The 21,712-nt window shown below is 39.7% G+C and overlaps 1 protein-coding gene across 9 annotated transcripts in view; it reads right to left on the reverse strand.

The window, feature by feature from the left end:
- SYNE2 (spectrin repeat containing nuclear envelope protein 2) overlaps nt 1–21,712 on the reverse strand; it is a 179,786-nt gene that overhangs the window by 126,059 nt on the left and 32,015 nt on the right. For all 9 annotated transcript variants that reach the window (XM_038138490.1, XM_038138489.1, XM_038138483.1 and 6 more), the window contains 24 exons: nt 21,327–21,422; nt 20,962–21,039; nt 20,777–20,869; nt 19,428–19,609; nt 17,624–17,820; nt 17,082–17,182; nt 16,282–16,383; nt 15,428–15,565; nt 14,433–14,597; nt 12,475–12,587; nt 11,627–11,783; nt 9,914–10,004; nt 9,567–9,754; nt 9,239–9,403; nt 7,810–7,983; nt 5,449–5,607; nt 5,003–5,176; nt 3,974–4,099; nt 3,660–3,815; nt 2,792–3,003; nt 2,459–2,534; nt 1,735–1,853; nt 1,015–1,138; nt 11–171 (listed from right to left, as the gene is read on the reverse strand). In XM_038138490.1, coding sequence (XP_037994418.1) covers nt 11–171; nt 1,015–1,138; nt 1,735–1,853; nt 2,459–2,534; nt 2,792–3,003; nt 3,660–3,815; nt 3,974–4,099; nt 5,003–5,176; nt 5,449–5,607; nt 7,810–7,983; nt 9,239–9,403; nt 9,567–9,754; nt 9,914–10,004; nt 11,627–11,783; nt 12,475–12,587; nt 14,433–14,597; nt 15,428–15,565; nt 16,282–16,383; nt 17,082–17,182; nt 17,624–17,820; nt 19,428–19,609; nt 20,777–20,869; nt 20,962–21,039; nt 21,327–21,422 — 3,347 coding nt within the window. The remainder of the gene's footprint in view (nt 1–10; nt 172–1,014; nt 1,139–1,734; nt 1,854–2,458; nt 2,535–2,791; nt 3,004–3,659; nt 3,816–3,973; nt 4,100–5,002; nt 5,177–5,448; nt 5,608–7,809; nt 7,984–9,238; nt 9,404–9,566; nt 9,755–9,913; nt 10,005–11,626; nt 11,784–12,474; nt 12,588–14,432; nt 14,598–15,427; nt 15,566–16,281; nt 16,384–17,081; nt 17,183–17,623; nt 17,821–19,427; nt 19,610–20,776; nt 20,870–20,961; nt 21,040–21,326; nt 21,423–21,712) is intronic.

Consider the following 21,712-nt stretch of genomic DNA (forward strand, 5'->3'; position numbering starts at 1 on the left):
TGTTTTATACCTGATACTTTTAATATCCTGAAGTTCTTTCCACTTGCTTTGTAGCTTGTTTCTTTCCTCAGAGAGAGCAGCCTGCTGCACTTCAGACACAAGATTTTCTAAGGCAGATGAGATGTTTTCCAATTCTTTCCAACCAGAGCTGAATTCAATGTCTATCAATGCCTGGAAGACAAGCAGTTCTAACGCATTAAGATGATCCTGTATTTCTCAGTGGACATTTCATAAAACTAGTCACAAGAGTCTCTACAAAAACACTGAAAACATCGTGGGAAACTAAGAGTATCTACTGCCTTTTTTCCCTTTCAAGACCCAGCTTTTAGCCACATGCAAATTTCCAGTAACATTTTACAGTGACAATTTCCATGTCAGATATATGCCTTGGCTACATTTTATAAAAGGGTTAATAAATAACGGGCCAGGGAGTCTTACTACAAGAATGAAAATATCTCCACCTAGCTATGTTCAGAAAAAAAACAAACGTAGAACTGAACCAAGTTCTGAGATTCTTGATAAGGCTTTGTAGTCCTTTCAAGAAAGGCTGAGAAAAATTGCAGTAATAAACTTCTCAACTTCAACTCTGTGCCTTTTGCTGTCGCCTTAAGGATCTCACAAACCTAACCCAGTTTTATGTGTCCTGGAACAGTTCCATTCTGCACAAACACCACTTGGTGGTTCAACTCTGATGACTTGTGCAGCCCTGGCCATCTCTGCTGACAAACAAAAAGCTCCTTTCTGCAGGTTTTTTTCCCATTACACCTATTTCAGCCTGCAGACAACAAACCCAGACCCACCAATTTCTTCTTTCAGCAACACCTGCAAAACTCCACTGCTAGGCAGCAATGCAGTTCTGCTGAATCCTAAATCCTTGATTTCCCTTCTTCTAACACATATGGTTGCAAGGATGCTGCTTTTCCCTTGGCAATATATGAAACAGAGAAGTGAGCGCTCTACATGACAAAATAAAAATTCAGGCCCCAGGTATATTTTTAAAAGATGAATACTTGCCTCTAGTTCAGCCACCTTAAACTTAAGGCTTGAAGTGTCTTTTATTTCATCAGTAAAGTCAGATGTTACTTTATCTCTGCTGAGTCGTAGAAACTCCTCCAGGTTACTTCTCTGTGTGTTGAAGCTAAGGAAGGATGCAAACACTTTCAGAGAGAATATTACCTTTAATTAAATGGAACATCTCAGGGTATGGGACTCCCTGACTAAGAGAGTACCATAAAAAATAAGCACAGTCTATTGCAAATACATATTTTATTTAGGTCCACAATGAATGACTAATGCATAAATGAGCAACATATTAAACAGATTGCTCATATGGCTAATCTTCAAGTCTAAATGCCAGCCTGCATTCTCTAAATTCAGTTTTACAAATGTAAAAATGTCAGTTCTCTAAAAAACTTGACATGTTTCTTTATTTTGCAATATTTGAAGTTATTAGTAAGGCAGATGCAGACTTTCCTAGCCCAAGAAAAGGAGTAAAACATTCACAGCTAAAAATGTTCTTGCTACAAAATCCTAATGCTCGAAGCATATAGTTACTGTAGTGCTTCCCTATCAACTACAGATCAATGTTCAGTAAACTGTAGTAGAAAAAAGAACAGGGCTCTGCATAGCAAAACTGCACCTTATGTTTGGTACATTCAATGAATTTGTGAGCTAATTTGTCTAGCACAGCATCATATACCTTAACAACCATGCATTTTCTCCTTTAAAAATTACCTCTCTAACAAAGCTGGTATGGCTGAATCACCATCTTCCTCAAACTTGTCTGCACAGCTTTCTCCATTGTGGTGCTTCACATCTGGTTCCAAAACTGCATCTGCAGCAGGTCTTGAGGTCTGAGTAAAAATAAAAAGGGTGACAATGACCTCCACATCATCCTGTGTAATACACAGCAATGCCTAACAGACAGCTGTGAGCTCCTGAAGGAAGGGATTGCTTGATGTGTCCCTGAGGAGATGAGAGATGCCATTCATGAATTCAAGATGTGTTTGAACTCAATCATGAGCCCAAAGAGCAAATTTTGGAATACTTGCAGCCAGCTCATTCATTCTTTTCACAGATAAAGACAAATGCCTCCAACTCTTCACTAGGACTCCCTCTATCCTTTGAAAATTGTTCATATTACTGGGACACTACAGGGGATTTTCACTTGAACACAGCTTCCCACATGACCCTTCCACCTAAAAATTACTTTTTTGCAAAATATAATTCCAAGCTGGAGGCTCACATCTTCTCAGGATGCCCAGCACTGCTGCTTGCATGTTAATTTTTAATATTTACTTAGTCTACATTCACAAGCACAATGGGGTTTGGATTTCTGACCAGAGGCCCAAGGTCTTATCACAATAAAAACAGTAAGAGAAATAAACACTTTTTCCTCCTGGCAATGACCTCCCTTTGACAGAGCACAGTTTTCCAAGAGTAAGTCTGGACTTCTTACCTCCTGAACCATAAGGCTGTCAATTTCTTGAGAAGAAGCAGACTCTTCTCCATTCTCAGAAGCCAAAATGGAGTTCCTACAAGAACAAAATATTAAATACCAAGGGAAAAAATAAATCCTAGCTCAAGGTTTAAAACAGTGCAGCTGTGATGAAGGATAATCAAACATTGTACTTGCCAGTTGATGAAACTTAATACTTTAAGCGTTTAAATGCACAGCTGGCCACAGTAACGTACATAGTTATGTACTACCAAAACACATTAAAGTATCCCAAAATTTATGTGTAAAAACAATTTCTATAAAGCTACAACACCCCATGACTCAGCCACCCACCCTTTCTGAGGGGGCTGTCCTTTTCCAACACGAGCCAGCAGAGCTGTGTAAGTGTCTGCCACCATTTGCTGAACCTTTTCTAGCCTTTTTTCATAGTCTGCAGTGAGTGTCTGTATCCCTGGGACAGTTTCTTCTGAGAGTCTTGCCAGTGTTTTAAGGTCTTCCAAAGACTTGTTAAGCTCCTTCATGTTGCCTTGGTGTGAAAAGAAGGCCTAAACAAATAAAAAAAACAATATAATCAGCCCATGTTAAGACATGAGGATAAGCAATTATTCTCATGTATTTTTTTTTATGCTTCCATTATCTTCTTGGTTGGGTGCTCCTAAAAGTCTAAGCTGTTAAACCAAGGAACACACACTTATTTTCTCTTGGTTCTTTCTAAAATAGAACTAGACATTAAATTAGGATTTCTGACAACATGTTCCCAACTATATTCACAGGACTACACTGGCTCTTGCTTGATTTAGAAATTTGTTATGTTCTACAATTTTTAGTTTTGGTCCCAAGTCTTTTTCACCCTGACATCAGATAGAAGTGTCCTATTGACTACAGAAAAAGTAGAATATCTTTGAAATATTCCTTGTCAATTATTATACTTCCTAGGGTGAATTCAAGATACACTAAAAATCTGGGGGGAAAATGGAAAAAGGATACCACCTACTTAACAAAGGGTTAATTCTAAAAGTCTGCAACAACACTAATATCTGCAGTCAAAAAGGGTAAATAAATAATTTTGGTGGCTTCTTTGCTCTGTGTTTACATAGCACAGAGCACAAGGGCCCTGCTCCACAGATAATGAACCCAAAAAGGAGGAAGAAGGACAGCAAAGCATTCACAAAGAGAGGCAGAACAGGAGTGTGTCAGGTACCTCATGCTCCTTGATGAGCCCTTTGGTTTTATCCATACTTAGGAGTTTCTTCTCTTTGCCTAACTGCTTATTGATTTTTTTAAAAGCTGCATTAAATTTCTTTTTTTCCCTTTCTACAATGAGCTGGACATAGGATACAATTTCCTGACGAACTGCCTGCAAAATACAAAGCACGTTGTTCCCATGAGATGCTGAGACAGTGTTACACAGCAAGTAAAAACACCAGAACACACGGTGACAAGAAAAAATTGGTTTTCAAAGATGCCAAGCCTCATGAGACCAGACAGGGGATTCCCATTCCTGCATTATCTCACCTCCCATCTCCTACGAACATCATCTTCCACCACCAGCTTCTCATGCTCAGATGAAATATTTTTCAGCAGTTCAGCTGCTTTCAAAAATTTGTCAAGAACTTTATTGTCCAGAGCATTAAAAGCTTCCTAAAAACCAAAACAAAACCCAGACATCATAATGAACATCAAACAAAACTGAATGTAACTTATTTAACTAACAAAATAACATTAATAGGATGTAAAACCCATGAATAAATCAACGTATACATCACACATATGGGGTGTGTGGTTCTCCTGTGGGTGGGTGCAAAGGCATTCTCCATCCCTGTTCTTCTGCAAAGGGTTGCAGTATCAGTGGATGACTTATGAAGAAAAGCAAGTGCTGTTCTTGTAACAACATTTAGGGGAAAATTTGGCACCAAAGACAAAAGATGAAGGTCGCTGAACTCTGCCTATTCCCTAGGGAACACCCAAGGCTGTGTCCCATGGGTGTGAGCAGTGAAAGGTCTCCATGAGCACCATGGCACCTCCAGGATGGCCTGGAATGAGCTCCGTGCCCCTCCTGCCACAGGGTCACCCAGCCTCTGTCTCGCCAGAGCAGGCAACACAGATTTTGGGCACTTCCATTTCTGACACCCCTTTAGGAGAGCCACATTTTGAGACAGGATATTTGATTTACCAACTACCTTCCGGGAAAAAGAGGAGATTCAGTATTTATAATAACCTGCCCAAGAATTCAGGCATGTCATTCTTGATGGAAAGCTTAATTATTGATCAGGCAAAAAAAAAAAAGGCTGCAGCTCTGAAAATTATGAGTTCTGATGGAGTGATGGAGTAATTTACAACAGGGCACTGAACAAACTGCCAAACAGATTTATGTTTCTTCATTCAAGTTGCCTTGCAAAATTAAAGTGCTAAATCAGAAAACTGAGCAAAGCATTAATAGCTACCAAAAAACAAAAAGGTCAGTATTTTTCTTACTTCAGACTTTTAGAGACGACATAGCCCTCAGAAGTACTCAAATTCAGCTGGTTCAGAACACAAACCCACCTCATATCTTGAAATACATTCTTCAGGACTTAATTTTTGACTGACAAGTTGCACAGCCTTCGAAATGGAGGCCTCAAGCTCTTTCTGGGATTCTTCAAAACTGAGCAAAGCCTCCTTCTCTGAAGGTCTTTTGTCAGATTTGGACAAGATGTTGTTCAGGTCACCCATGACAGCCTTGGAAAAAAGAGACTTTTCAGAACACACCTGAGTGTCAGTAATTAGACAGTGTTATTGCTTCATAACATCACTCAAGTTTTTCAAGTTGAGATAATGATCTTGGAAATGTTCTAGATTTTGCCCTGACAAGAGTCTGGGAGACTGATTCCAACAGTACAGAACCTTTTCTATTTTACACAAAGACTGACAAAGAGTCTTCCATATTCTAATTTTACCATTCATTCTGTAATGGTAAAATTAGAGATATCTCTGTGTTTATAAAGGAGTACCTGTACTTTGTCTCTGGCTTCTTTAATTCGTGCCTCAATCCCAGTGGTGTGAGAAGGCTGCTGAAACACCTGACTTGAAACATTCTGCCTCAGGGATTGCAGCATCTCTTCTGCTGCCACAACTTGGTCTTGGCACGAGGATCCTCTTGCAGCCAAACTCTGGTTTGAACAAAAAGCATTAAAAGCCTTTACAAGTGTTTATTTGTCTTTTTGTTTAAACAAACTGAGTGAAAAAGCCAGCCTTGATCACAGATGGTTGATACTTGGTAAAGGAAAGCCTTACATTCCAGTGATGGTCAGTGTACTGCACTGTAAAATCTCTGTGTGCAGAGAAAGAAATTTGCTGCCATCCACAGGGGATTCTGTTTGCTGAAGCAATTTTTTTTCTGTCAGTGCAACACCTCCTGTGTCTTTGCCACAGAGCCAATCAGATGTGTTTTTAAAACATGCTCTTTCATCCAAGCAGCTTCCAAGATGAAACCACACATTTGGATATGCAGCATCTGATCATGAAGTCATCCAAAAGTGAGCACACACCAAGGCTCAGATTTCCTTGTAGTATTCAGTACTGCAAGGCAGGAAAGCAGCTGGGTGCTCTGCATGCAGGAGCAGTGTGCCATGTTTGAATATTTATCATGAAAAGTCCTTATTAGAGCTGTTTCTACCTATGAATATTCAACACATTTCTCCTATCTGAAGTTGTCAATTAGCATTCTCCTAATCAAAAAATCAGGGCTTTATTCTGGATCTTGACCTATTGTATTGCAGGTAAGGAGCGACCTGATCTCTCCTGCCCCCAGACATGGAGATACAATGCCAGCCACATGTTTGGAAGCTGTATTTTAGGGTGTCCTTTGCTATTTCATGGGTATTTTTACAAACTAGAGTCACACTGCAAAATAAGGCTTGTTTTACAAACATTTGCCCATGATTACGAAAAGATCAACAGATCCTTTTCGTCTCTCACACCCCCAAATCTGTCAGGTAAATGTTGCAGTAAAAAGAGACAGGACTTTTGATTCTTCCCGCAGAAAAGCTGAATTTTTATTGCATAGTTCGTATTTTCATAGGAATATCAGAAGGCACTGTGTTCAATCTACCTGCTTAACAATACACTGATACTCAGTTTATTGGTTGGTGAATGGCTAGGGTGTATGTTCATTAAACTTCTCTGGTTTTGGTTAGTTTACATATTTTCTTCACGGATTCTCATGGGACAGACTCTTTGTTTATGTAGGTGTGAACAGCTCTCTTACCAGAATAGATTGTTGTGTTGACTGATTCTCATTTTCATGATTTTTTCACATGGGAACTTACAAGCTAGCAGCTAGCTTAGCTAGACTAGTAGGGCTTAAACTATTTTTTTTACAAGGCTTTTCTTTTGTAAGGCATTACCTATATGCAGCAGCTAGACACTCTGCAAGAAGGCACAAAGCAAGAGAAAACTAACACTGATTCTGGTGCACAGTTACTGTATATATATTAAATGAAATAAGGAGTATTTCTGTTTATTTACAGCATTTACACAAAGAAGTTTCAATGAAAGCTCCTGGTGGTCACCTTCACACCATTAGGTTATACAGGTCCTGTTGCAGAAGTAGTAAAAGCAACATAAGACAGTGCTTCAACTTTTTCAGTGCAAAGCTTGGCATCTTTGTTCTGTCTTACCTTCACTGGCAGGTGAAGGAAATAAATCAGACTTTGCACTGAAGCTGATGAGTTATATACACAGATTTTCACCTGCCATCTGCTGGGAGCTGGGGGTAATCCCAGGCAGAGAGACATGGGAAATAGTGACTAGTGGAATTTATTGTTAGAAGTTAATTTGTGATCGTTGTGGATATTTAGAACAATTGCCTGTAAGATGAAATTCCCAAATTACCCCACATGGTGCTGAAAATACTTCAAGTATCCCAATTTTTGATGGGTAAGCCTTGAATACAGCCAAGGTGTCCCAAACCTCCTCCCTACATTGGAGGGTAGATGATAAAAGTCCTGTATGACCAGGGGAACTACTCAAATTGGCAACTTGCAGAGCTCTGGTCTGCTCCAAGGGCTGTGCTGGACAGGAGTGATTAATATCACTCAAGAACAAGCTGCTGATCAGTGGCACCAACAGCATCTCATTGGCACCTGCTGGTCATCTGGAGACACTGATGGTGGAAGATTCACTCACAGCTCATCTGGGAGTGATCCTGAGAAATAACAAGGCACAAGCACTGTCTTAACTTTTTACAAGTATTACAGCATAAAATCCACATTAAGTTCTGCTTCACTGATGATGCCTCATTTTACCCCAGCCACAAATCCATGCTGCAAGATGAGAATCTGAGGAACAAATATTTTAAGCAGCATTTTCACCTGCAAATGTTCCTCCATCTCAGGTTCCACAGGCTCCTCGTGACTGATCTTGCTAAGCACACATTCCATCTCTGCTGCCCAGCTGTCCACCCCTCCAAGGAGCTCTTCAATTTTCTCCAGGCTCCCTGGAAGCTCTGTGGTCTCTTCAGCAGCATTTGTGCTCTCCTCTCCAAGCTATCAACAAAGAGCAAGGTTAGATGCTCATTCCCATCACCTCCCCACTGCCCTCCTCCAGCACGGTCACCACTTGGGTCACTGCCCAGCTTTAGCACTCAACAGGGATCAAAGGAGAAATAAATGCCAAACATATTGATAAATAAACCAAGTGAGGCTCAGTTCCTCAGCCCTGAGGGCAGGTGGGACAGCACAACCTGTGCCATACACCCTGTCCCCTTGTCCCCTCCCTGATAAGCAGCCACACTACTATGGAGAAACTCCTGGGCTGCAGCATCCCCCAGCCCACAGCAGGGAATTGTCCAAGAACAGCAGCTGGTGTTGGTCAAATCAGGATCAGGAAGTGTTCTGACTTAACGGTACTGGCAGTCACAGGCCAGAGCTCAAGCATTTGGTCTTGCATTTTATATTAAAAAATAAATTTAATATATATGATAGCCATAATGTCCAAAGCAATGCCATAAAAATAACTCAAAGTCTTTAAGACCTTAGACAGGCTTCTTGCACCTTACTTCTCCAATTCCTCAATATATTTCCTGGAAGCATCTCTTATTAAGGGTTTTTCTAGCAAACTCTGGATTTCCCTCACCCTTTGATTGCTTCCTTTGATTTTACTGCATTCCCACTAAGCTCATCTCCTACAAAAATGTAGCAGTAATTTTTTGCCACCGTTTACTGTCACAGCAGTACCTTTAATAAATGTCAATGAAAGGCTCAACTCAGAAAATTAAGAGTTCTAATATTCCCAGGCAGAGTGAAAATGTCATTCTTGTGAAAGCATTCTAGGGACTGTAATATGTATAACATTAGGCAGGTTGTATAGGGATTTACAGCAGCCTAAAAACCTGTCAAGTGAGCTGGTGAAAAGTTGCACAACTTAAGAAATATCTGTGCAGCAATAATTACTTTCTACCAGCTAAGACAGAGACTGTAAAATTTAACACAGGCTAAATTGATTACTTCCACCCCGAGCACTGAATTAAGAGCTTCATCCTGCAATAAGATTTCCTTTTGTAAGTGGTTTTGAGATTTCAATTTAAAAATTGAACATTTTCTATCTTGCTATAATGAGAATTTAACTGAGTCACAAAGATTAAGAATGGGATGCTGCTGTGTACTCTGTTCCTCAAGCTTTAAATCTGGCAACCTTGATCTGACTGAAAGATTGATCAATCTCTGATTAGCAGGCTGGTAAACCTAGAAAAGATGACTTTGAAGGCAGCATGGCAAAGATTAACAGTAACTTGTAACTCACAAAGTGTGTCCTCTTGATGAACTTTGCCCATCTCCTGTTCAGTTTCTTCAGCTCTTTGGCAATATTTGATCCAACTTGCTCTTTGCTGACTTCAATGAGATGGTTTCCAGCTTCATTTAAGGAACCATGAATTGAATTCCTCTTTGCCAGGACCTCAGCAGGGATCTAGACAGAGGCATTGAAATAATTTTAAGCAGAACCCTGTCAAACATTTATTTCCAAAATGAAAAGCAGAAAAGCAACACAGCAGCCACCATGAGATTTAATGTTTTTCCTCCAGGAGGCTTTGAAGTATCTCTGTCAAACAAAGAGAAATCCAACCATGTACCTCTTTTGGATCCTCATTTCTGTTTTCTTCCAGCCATGTCCTCAGTAAGTGAATGTTTTCTGTGTAATTACTCCAGGAGGACAGGACTTTCTGTAGGGTGGTGTTTACATTGGAAATATACTCTTTACATGTAGAAATCTTTGACTCCACTGTCTTCAACAGTTTGCTGATTTCTTGAGGATCTCCAGCTGGGACATGGAATAGGGATTATTGTTATACATTTGGAAACAGAGAGGATAATTACACAGAAACACTGTTTCCATGGAACAGTAGATGGAATTAAAACTGGTGGCAGCACATTACTTCAAAATAGAGATCTTCATATCAACTTATGTGCATGAGCTTACCCAGGTCAGGACCACTTATGTTTTTCAAGTCTTCACAGATGTGAGTAGCAGTGGCTAGCTGCGTTTCAAGTTTCTTTTCTTCAATGAAATTCTGCTCAAAGTGAAAAGTAATTGATACGGGTAACAGTGAATAACACAAAACTGGGTAAGAAATACACTTGAGGCACTTTTGTTTTTTGCAACATGAGCCTACAACCTACAGGTTAAATGTAAACTGAGCAAAGCCCACCCAGCAACTCAGCTGCACCCTTTAGTCTGAAACAAACTCGTTCTTTTACTCTGCTTGTGCAGAGAGTAAAGTAAATAGAACTATGAATACCTGAATGCCACTGCCTGAGCCACAGCCCTGCATGAGTCAGGACTGCTTGCTTCAAAAAGTTACAGCCCCAGGGCAATACTGAGAAATGGCATCTAGAACAAGTCAGGCAGAATTTAGTCACGTAAGCCAAAAAAGTGATGAAAGCAGAAGGTGGGTTTCCCTGCATGCACAGAAATATTGAGGTGCCTCATTTCTGACAAATCAAAACAAACTGGGTGGAAAGAGGATGAAATGGGAGGGTGAAAGAGGGTGAAAGAGGAAGAAATGGGAGCAGAGGAGGAGACTGTGTGTGCACAGGGAGTGAGGGTTGATCCTCAGCCCCTCTCTGAGCTCATCTCACTCCGGCACTCCCCACTCCTACAAATGTCCTACCCAGCAGGGTACAAAACAACCTCCCTTGTGACTGTGACAAGCCTGGGCCCTAGACACTAAACAAGCCTTGAATTCCCTTGCAAAGCTCTGCATTCTATCAGCTTGAGCAAGACCATGAGCCACAACTGTAGAAATAATATGATAAGTATTTATGAAACCAACTGAACCAACAAACTCAGCACAGATTAACTCTGCACGACCATCTCACCGCAGGCTGAGGCTGGCACTGCTCAGGAAACTGCTATTTTATACAACCTATTGTTGCCTCCTTCCACAGTACTGAGGCTGGTGAAATTCCCACTAATTTAACTGTGGATTTGCCAGTCTGAGAATCCTCTGAGAAAGTCTAAGATGGAATTCACAAGGAATCTCATTAACTCAAGATGGGGAAGAACTGGAGCCATCAGCATCTTCACCTCTGCCTCTACTCCTGATGCAGTATCCTTTGTCAGTATTTGGGGTTGGGCAATCCATGCCCTCCTAAAAGCCTACATCAGTTTCATAACTTGAGTCCAGAAACTGAGCTAAGCATAAAGTGTAATAGAACAAGACAATTAATATTCACCACAAAGCATAAGGAGGTAAAGAAGCTGGGAAAAGGAATAGGCAGCAGTTTGAATAATGGTTGGTTTTGAATAAAGCAACAACTGAGCTCCCTCAGAGAGGGTTCCGTGGATTGCAGCTAGGGAAGGGCTGCTACAGATGGCTCTAAATAATCTAGAAAGAAAGAAAACTTCACAATAAAGAATAAAAAAGAGCAGAGAGAAAATCACAGTCATGACTTGCGGTCCTTCTCCAAACTGAAGAAAGGAATGTTTTTCATAGCAAAATGGAAGATGCTGGGGGCAAGAAAGCTTCTAGGGAGGTCTACCTGCCCTTCTTTGAATAAATCTGAGATTTCACCAGTCACCACCATGCTTCTAACAACTATAATATCTTCAGATGACAAAGACATAAGATTGAATAAAAGAGAGCTGGGAAAGAATTGCCATCAGGGTGTGATACATATATCTGAAACTTACATTCCAATTTTCCAGCAGTGATTCCACAGCCTCTTTTGCCCCATATTTCACATCCCAGATATTTAGCTTTAACTTCACCTCATTGGCAATGGCTGAGCACAGTCCATAGTGGTATTCAAGAAAAGTGCTGGGGTTTGTAGAACGAATATTGCTAAACCTGCAAACAGAAAATAGTTCCAAAAGTTTATTCAAAACCATTGGATACAAAAGGCATTAATCTATCAGGATTTTATCCTAAAGAATCAAAATTACATATATGTGAACTTTTTTTTTATGACAGGAATTAAGTTCTAAGATAGCAACAGTTCATTTTTTTTAAGCAGCAACAATTGAACTTGAGCAGCCAATGTCAGCTCAATCTATGAAAAACCTTAAATGCCAAAAAAGGGGCATCTGCCACTGTATGTCAAAGCATCTCAGGTTATGGATACAGATTCACTGGTCATTTTTTTAAATATCCTCCAACAGATATTTGGGGTAGTACAAGCTATAGATTACAGTGATTTTTAATGGTGGAAATAAAAGTTCAGAGAATCCCTGCCACCCGGGAAATTTTTACATTGAAAATGAATTCAAGTTTCCTATCCCTAGTGGCTGTTTCATATCCCCACTTGCAAAAGGCATCTGAAAAGGTCCTGTTAATGAGCTCTACTCTGTACACACAATTAAACATTCATTGGACCAATGAGAGATCCCTGCCTGCCCCTTGACAGTCAGCCTGTATTTAGGTTGAAAATGCTCTATTTTTGCAGGCATGGATAAATAATGTGCTTCGTTCAGAACAGCAGAGCCAGTCAATAGCAGAGCTAGAATATAATATGAAGTAGAGAGAATTTGAGCATCACAACCTTCTTTTCATTTCCTCTAATTTTTCAGGCAAGACTAGTGGCATATTCTTCTCATCTTCATTCTTAAATGACTGAAGGGCGTCCAAGTGAGAATCAAAACAATCCATCAAGCCCTGGGGAGAACAAGACACAGTAAGCCACTCATTTTGATCCAGCGTATTTCATCTGGGAATCTCCAGCTCACCTGCTGTTAGGGAAGGAGCTATTAAGAACTAGTCAGCACAAGACAATCTCCCAGTGTCTTTACTCATTAAAGTGCAATAAAAGTACTTACCTAAACATCTGAAGTGCATATTTAATGCAATACTACCTGATTTCTCTTATCACTATGCATTTACTTAAATATAAGGACCTCACACCTTACACTACTCCCACTATCAGTTTTTTCTGCACTTTCACTATCATCTTTAGGAGAAGAAAAGCATCACTGTAACATCTTCAGGGTATTAAGCTGTTTTTTACTATCCCTTAGCAAAGACTGACAGCAAAACCTGTTGAATAAATCTATTATGTCACCTGCTCCATTGTTCCTTTGACTGCTCAATAAATCTGTGTCTAACAGCAGGCTGACAGGGTATCAAACTAACCATTCAATGGCCAGTGTCCCATGACTGGGGAATATTTTACAGGCATGTGTCTCAGCACCAAATTCCCTACCTGAAAATAAAACATAACATACATTGCACAGAAGATAAGCCTATTTCTCAGTAGCATATTAAAAAAAAAGCTCCAAGTTCATTTCTATGTTATAAAATCTGACACAAAGCATGTTAATGGAAATGGCTAATTCCTGGGACAGCCCTCAACCACAAAAATAGTGGACTGCTTTTTAACACTGGATTTTGTAATCTTAACACTGTATCAAGTTATGTGCATTGGTAGATAATTTCCTAGATCTTAAGTAAAATTTGTATTATAAGGTACCACCTTGCCAGTATGATCCCTACACACAACATACTGAAAGGGGGAAAAAATTCTCAGCAGGATGTCCTCCCATCAAGAAAAGAGGATTTGGCAGAAATTAAGCATTAATGTGTTTCTTCTTCTGAAGGAATGACGTTATTTTATCTATATGCTTAATGGGAAAAAATAAATGCCTTAAGAAATGACATGAGTCTCTATCTTATTCTTAAAAATACTTCAAGTACTTAGGTTGCACAACAAAAATCTTAGGTCAAATTACTAAAGACTGACAAAGCTGCTACCACTTAAAAAGCCATCTCTCATATAAGGAACTGACTAGAAACAGTACAAAAGAGTGGTGTTATTAAGCCACTAGCAAGGACCTCCACTGCCCACTCTTTCAAATTCTCTTTAAGGACAATGTCACAAAATCAACAAATTTGTTTATAAAAAACCCAAGTATGGCATTATGATCACCAGCTAGGTATCAACACATATACTCTTTCAGAACTTTCAAACTCAAAAGGATGTTTAAACTGTTATCTGTACAAATATTTGAAGATCAGGATAAATAACTTGCATGGTACAAAGGTATCAAAATATCTTTGCCTTGAATGGAACTACAGAGTGATTCAGCAAATATTTAACTTTAAAAACACAAACTTCTTGAACTCCCTGGAATGTAACCTTAAGCTCAAGTGCTTTTCTGAATAGGTATGCATTAAGCACAGATTTAAAGATAAAGATGCAATTATCCTGTGTTATTACTTAAGAAACAAACAAGTTGCAGGAACCACATAAAAAAGAATAGCATCATTTACTCATTCAGGCAGTACTCAAATTTAATCTCACCCCAGTGAAGTCTGAAACCTGCCTTAGAGACCCATGCAGTTATTTAATTAAACTCATAATTCTTCAAAGGTATGTTCAGAAGAGCTTTTCATCTTCAGAAGACAAACATATGCACACCACTTCCCAAAATGTCAAACAGCAATTCCATAACAAGCACTTTGCCGGGTCAAACTGAAGCAGAATTTCCTTTGTGATCAGCATACCTTAAATATTACAATTATTTCTCTGAAGACAGACATTGCTTTGAATGGGTCCTGTAAATCAGGCAAATCTTCTGCCTGCAGACATTCCACCTCCTGGAGCCAAGCCTCAATGCTATCCAGAGGGGAGGGCAACATCTGGTCCAGCTTTGCTTTCCACTCGTTAATCTTTAAAAGGAAAACAAGTGGATTAAATCTCTCACTATTATTTTCTTCCCCACCTCCAAGATGCTGATATAAGCTGCATAAGCTGGTGCTCAAGACATCCCAGGAACCCACTCCTTCATGCCTGTCACTGTTCAAAAAAAAGAGTTTCCAGTGAAGTCAGCTAAAATCAACCCTGTTTACCTCAAACCCAGGTTTGCTCCCAGCCTGTAACCTCTGCAACACCACAGAGAATTAGGCATTCCTAGCCTTTGCTGGTGACCATCCCAAGGCCCAGCAACAGGAAAATTTATAGGGAACCAGTTGCAAAAATAGGGGAGGAAACAGAGATGAACAGCTTTCTGTCTGTCATGGGGCTGGCAGGTGAACATCTCTTCCAAAAACAGCAATTCCCAGCATGGCCCTACACATCCCAGTTTGAGCCAACACAGCCAACCTCACTGCAAAGCACTGACCAACCAGGCCCCACTAGATCAGCATCTGTGCTCTGAGCCCTAACTGTGTCCCAAAATAACCTTTTAAGCATAAATAGGCCAACAACTTTGATCAGAAGAGTGCTCCAAGATAACCAGATGCATTTTCCAGGGATGTTTCACTCATGAGGCTCAGGAGGCAGAAGGGTAACACACAAAAAGTCACCTTCTGCCTCCTCTTGGGCACTGAATGCCACTCAGACTGTCTGGAGTTCAGGGTCAAACTTCTTTTATCATCCCAAATGAAGCATCATTCCCCCACTTTTCCCAGTGTGAGTTCCTGGGGTAGACCTAGGCTCCTTCATCCATCCCACATGCTCATGCTGGTAATGGGGAGAGTGAGAGAGAAATGCCTCTGACCTGAGAGATCACTTTATCCCACTCTTCTCTCATCTGCTGCTGGCCTTCACTCAGCTCAGCTTCACCCCTTTTTGATGACAACACAGGCAGAAAGGGGACTTTCTCTTGGTTAAATGTTTCCATAAATGACATCATTTCCTAGAGATAAAATAGAAGAGCAATTCACAGAAGACGTCAGATGGAAGCTCACGGAGCCAAGTCCTGCCTTTGAACACACTGCTATGACTTCAAAGGGTGTGATGCATGCAAAGGCAAGACAGCAAGAGGCATTCTTGTCTCCAGGCAATATTTGGGTCTGAAATTATAGGTGCCATTCCCTAAGTCTGTATTTAACATAATGTCAGTGCAGTTGAGAACACAGTTCTCCCCTCCCAGCAAGAGAAAGGGAAAATTCCTCCTCTCACAGTTCCCCATGGGCCACTTTATTACAATACAAGCCAAAGGAAATTCTGCTGCAGCACAACCTAGAGCCAGCAATTCAACTACTCCTCTATAACATTAGCTGGGTAAAACCCACTGTTGTAATTAGCACAGAAATAGCAAAAGTAACTCTGTGAAGGGCCTACGTGCTTGAATCTTATCCAAGTCTTCAACTACGTCAATTAATTAAGACACTACTTTACTCTTTCCAAACACTCTACTCAAAAATGTAATAGCACATCTATTTTTCATAACAGAGAGAATTTTAGCTTATCTTTCCTTCTATCATATGAGGGATTTAACAATTTCATTATCAGATTTCCAAGTTTTCTTTAAAAGCTTATTTAACATTTCAGTTTAGTCAATGAAGATGAAAAATATTAAAAACATTCACAGAAACAGATTCTTTTTACAGAACATGAAATGCAACTTACTTTGTACTTCTGGTAGTATGTTTCATTCTCTGTTTCCACCAGCAGCTTTGCTAACTTCTTCTCCTGTGCAGCCAACCAGCCCATGGCCTCTCTTACTTTCTCCTGGTAATTAGAGCAGAAAATTTCATTTTTCCATTTTGCAAGCATTGTTTTTAATTTACATTGTGCCATTAAAAAAACACTCATCGAGCATATGATAAAGTCCATTCAAAGCTATTTCTGGGGGACCCTGATGAGTTTTGAGTCAGGGACAATTACACTGCAGGGACAAAGTTTTAGACCTGGCATTTGGATATATGAAGACATCAAAAAAAGACCTGTCTGCAGTTCTACTGAAAGGAGATGATCAGTATGTGAATAACCAATTAAACTCTCATAAGAGAATAGAGAGAATACAAAATGTGGGTTTCTGGTCAGTGTTATCTGTCAGAGGCAATTTCTGTCCACTTTGTATTTCAGCCACTAAATTTAAAGCTGGTTGTTCTGTGCATCTGCAAATCTGTCTGCCTCTCCTCCAATGTTTACAGAGACTTCAGAACACACATGAAAACAACCAAGCTTGAAAATGTCCTCTGCAATAGTTAAAAGAAAACAAAACAACATGCACAGCAATTCCACCTGTACCACCAACCAAAAATCTGTAACATGGAGTTTTTTCTACCACACAGGAGCATCAGAAGGTTCAAACCAATTCAGTCCTGTCAGTAGCAAAATCAGAGGATCTATTATGTGCTACTGACTCAGATATAAACTGGGCACATTCATTTGAAAATGCCTCAGTGATAACCCACACAACATACCTGCATGTCTTCTTCAGACTCAGGCAAATTCTTGGAGTATTGCAAAAACTGAGCCACGTAAGTCATGATTGATTTTTCATCTGGATTCACAGTGTCAACATCTACGAGAGCCAATACAGCATTTACATAATTATGCAGCCTTCTAGGCCTGATCACATAATTACACACTATGCTGCAGTTATTAAAACACATTACCATAAACATGTTTATTTTGCAACAGCTCACTTAACATGCCATTGACAGAAATTAATATGTCATGAACATTTTTTTCCTTGGGAATATTTTAATAGAACATGATTAAGTAATGAAAAAGTTTCTCCCATGAACAGGAAAGTTTCATATCCTTTCTTCTGCATATTGCTCCTGCAATTGTTGCCAATTCAAAAATCCTACAGTCCCTAAGTACAACCGATGTTATAAAGAACCTCAGGTTTGAGTATTACAGCAAACAGCAATGTTCCATTTCAAACTTAAGCACAGTCTTATAAATCACGTTAATCTCACTCCTAGTAACAAAGATTTTTAAAAAGCTGATCATTTACCTTCAGGCTCCAGAAGCCGTGGGATATTCAGCTCCATTTCTGCAATTCTGAAAGCCTCTTTCAGGTTTTCTTTATTGCTTCTGGCTTTTGCCTTCTCCAGATCAACCAGACCTGGCCTCAAGGTTTGGATGATGGCTAAAAAAGCCAGTCCACTTCGCCAGCTGGACTTGAAATCAGTGACACTGACAGAGCCATGCCTATCCCAGAAATTAGTGGAAACAAAATGTTAGGACATCTGAAGAAATAGGATTTAAGTACCAATTTAGAAATATAATATAAATTCAGTAAAATGGAGTATGAACCAAATCCAAAAGCACCTCACCACTGAACTTCTGTACAAGGCAGACAACAACACAGCCAGTACTACCAATCACAATTACTTCTTTTCACAAGATGACTATTTCTTTTTGTCTTCTACTGCATTCTGAAAATAAAGCCTTGCTGATCCAAATCCTCTCTAAATATCACCTTTGTGATATTTAGACATTTATGTATTCTATGGGTGGAAAAGCAAAAAAAAAAAAAAGCACTGCAGAACATGTATTTGTCTGTAAGGACACCAAGAATTGGCATTTTGGAAAATTCAAATCTTAAAGGTGATGTATTAGTGCAGGAAAAAGTATTTATTTTTCTCTTAATTAGCTTAGTGTCCTTAAATCATCTTTTATTAATGTTCACAGCCTGAACAGTGCTGTGAGGTGCCCAGCCATGCAGGCCACAATGAATTCTGGGACAACTTTCCAAAAACAGCCTGTATGTTATGAGTATGTTACAGCATGGAAAAGATGTCAGGCAACCAAATTCAGTCCCAGAACAATGGGCCAAGTCTTACAAGATTTGTTTCTTTACCAAAAACTACAGGATTCACTGGTAACAAATTATTTCAACATAATGTCAGTTCAGAAATGAGACTGCAAACCAGACAGCAATATTGCTGAAAAACAGGCAAAAGAAATATGGAGATTACATGGATAAATAGCTGGTTTTGATGTGCCAATTAATCTTCTGATAAAAGACAGCTAGAAGGCAAACCTCAGTGCCATTCTACTGGCAGAAAGTGTCTGATGTGCTGATGAAGGCCTTTATCTCCCACTAATAACATGGAATATTAGTAGGGTTTTATTAGAAAAAAAAACAACCCAAAGAGCTGAGGAGAAAGAGCTGACATTACTGTACAGCATATTTGGAAGATCCTGGAGTGAAGCAGCAGCCCTTGAAGAAAATGTAAATATCTGTATCTGCTCTAGACTGTTGGGCTGTGAGCAACCCCCCAGAAAGCAGCAGTGCTATCTGTACATCAAGCACAGGGAAACATCTTGTCAGGATTAGGGACTAGGACCACCAGGATTAGCATCCTCCTTTGGGATCATGCAGTGTTTTGACAGAAAAGCATGAGTTGTGGGATCATAGAAATCCTACATTTTCCATTAAAAATATTAAAAAATCCTTGAGCCTGGGTGAATCAGTGCCAACCATGAGGATTAAAACAAGTAAATCATGGAAACATTCCACTAGATTTATCACACAGGAGCCCCTAAAAAAGAAAAGCCAAACAACTCGGATTACACTGTTGTGTTTAATTAGTAAGATGAGCTTCACTTTATTATATTTAAGGGGCTCATGTCAAAACATTTGGGGCCTGACTGATGCTGAAAGTACTGGTAACCACAAGTGAAAGTTAAAGGATTTTCTGCTAAGCCGTCACTAAGTAATCTTAAAAAACAGGGGGAAATATCAGCACATTTAGAGGAAAGCAATAATACAAAGTGCAGCATGCTAATTATCAGTCTTGGATGGAACTTACAGTGAACACTGCTCTTTTGCCCACAACAAAAGAGCCTTTGTAGCAGACATCTTCCACCGTTCCTTAATTTTAGCACTTTTTTTAGCTGCTCTGTTTGCCTTTGGAGAGGAGTCAACAGCACCTGGACAATCAGGGGAAGGCTGACTGTAGGTACAGGCAAGTGTCCTGGCCAGTTCTTCAATCTGTCAGAGAAGATGGGAGACTCAATGAGGCTTCAGTGAGAGATTCCCAAAGCATCAATGGCAGAACACTACAGAGAACCAGACAGGACTCAACCACAGCTATAACAGCAGCTTCCCTGCCCCCAAACTCAAACCAGGCTTTTCAATCTGCACAATCTGAACCACTTCATGCTGAATTCCCATCTTTAGGCAATTTTTTTGGCAGGATATATTCACCCAAAGACTTGTGTGTTATGCTGTGGGTACCAGCAATGACATCAAGGGACCTTCTCACTCAATTTTTACTCTAACCAGTGACAACAGCCCATGGCATTGTTTTCTGCTGTCAGCAGTGACAAATACTAGGCACAGCCAGAGTTTGCCTGCTCATTCAGAGTGCAGGAAAACCTACCTGATACACCTCAGAGATCTTTGGTTAGAGAAGCCTGGTTTAAGTAAAAAGGTAATTGCACAGGCCATGAGCAGTACAAGACTCTTTGGCATCAAAGTACCTCTACCACAAAAAATTTGGGCTAAATACTGCTAGAAAACTTTGTTTCTCAGTGCTCTCCTGAGTCCCAGTCACCAGCTAGTGCACCGACATTATTCCACTGCTGGGTTCTCCCTAGAAGCCAGCTTGGCTCCAGCACCCTCTGCAGCCCTAGACCATGATTAAATCAAGGCCCTGTGCTTTCACACCTCCCCATAACCTCATGCCATGCAATGTGCACACCCTTATTGTATAAGAAGCATGATTTTGACAGCCTTTGTGTTATTTGAGGCTCTACTACTGAAAAAAATAATACAAGAATTGGAGATTGTAAGCACAGTCAGCACTGAGGAGTGGGGCTGCCTCTGAGAGAGATGGATGAGCCATTACACACTATCTGCTCTTTTTGGAGTTCAATCATTACAGACCTTAGACAAACAAAGTTTAGGCCATTTTTTAACAGGTTACTTAAAAAAAAAAAAATCTCAGTATCTTTCCTTCCTACTATTTGCAGCTAGATACTGCTCATCACTGCCAGCCCTGCACTGGTGCATCTCCTCCTTGAGATGTCACTTCCACATGTCAGAAAATAATCTTTTGTTCAGTACTAATTCATCTTATTTAGCAATCATGTAAGTCAACACATTTTTGTGCTTTTCCCCTCTACTAAAACTCTCTCACATCGCTGAAATACTTACATGAAAATGAAATATAATGGTCCAGATTAGGCCAAGCACAATGGAAGGTTTCCCTTCAATAATGTCAGCTACATGAATATTTATGAGCTTCAGCTAAGGAGGGGAAAAAAGGGATCATTGTTAACAAAGAAAATGTTCCACCAGCTAAACTGGCTTTAGTTGTGAATTTTGAAGTTAATACTCACTGATCTGCTCTTTAAAAATGTCAAAGCATTTTCTATATTACTTCTACACTGGAAGGTATTAAATCCTTTTTCCCGTGGCTGCAAAGCAAAAAAAAAAAAAACAAAAAACAACAGGTTATATCTTCAACTGAAAAAATTAATTTTATTCTTTATTTTGAAAAGCGAAGTCCAGCAAAAAAATCATAAATTACTTTGGATCAACTTACTTCAATGTGTTTCAGAGTCAATGGTATAAAAATAAGTTACTTGAAACTAACTCTATGACCCCAGAGGGATGATTCATATGGTTGGCACTTAAGCATATCCAGAAATCTTTGCTGGACTTGACAAAGGATTGAGGTAATATTTTTATTACTCTGTCTTACCAGATGTTGACCTGAAAGCACTTCCAACAGATCCAGAAGCAAATGTCCCTGCTGTATGTCTGTATACAGGTCTGAGACAACATAAGGAGGGGTATGCTGCAAGATAAATTTCAATCTTTTGTCATTTTGAATTCAACACACTACAAAACATCACAGATGTTAAATATCTGCTGTTAAATAATGTCTAGCATCCTTTATTTTTTCATTAAGCTGCAATAAAAATCCTGCATCTTAACAGCCACATCCTGCCTCTTCTAACCCATTACTGAGTTTGTGCCTTATTCCCTCCTCCTTCTCCTGCCTCTGTGTTTTCTAAGGGTAATTTAAGGCTTCACTTTCAAGCACTCACATTTTTCAAGGAGGTCTGAGACAAGATTAAAAAAATT

Source organism: Motacilla alba, chromosome 5 (genome assembly GCF_015832195.1).
Source record: "Motacilla alba alba isolate MOTALB_02 chromosome 5, Motacilla_alba_V1.0_pri, whole genome shotgun sequence".
Taxonomy (NCBI): Eukaryota; Metazoa; Chordata; class Aves; order Passeriformes; family Motacillidae; genus Motacilla; species Motacilla alba.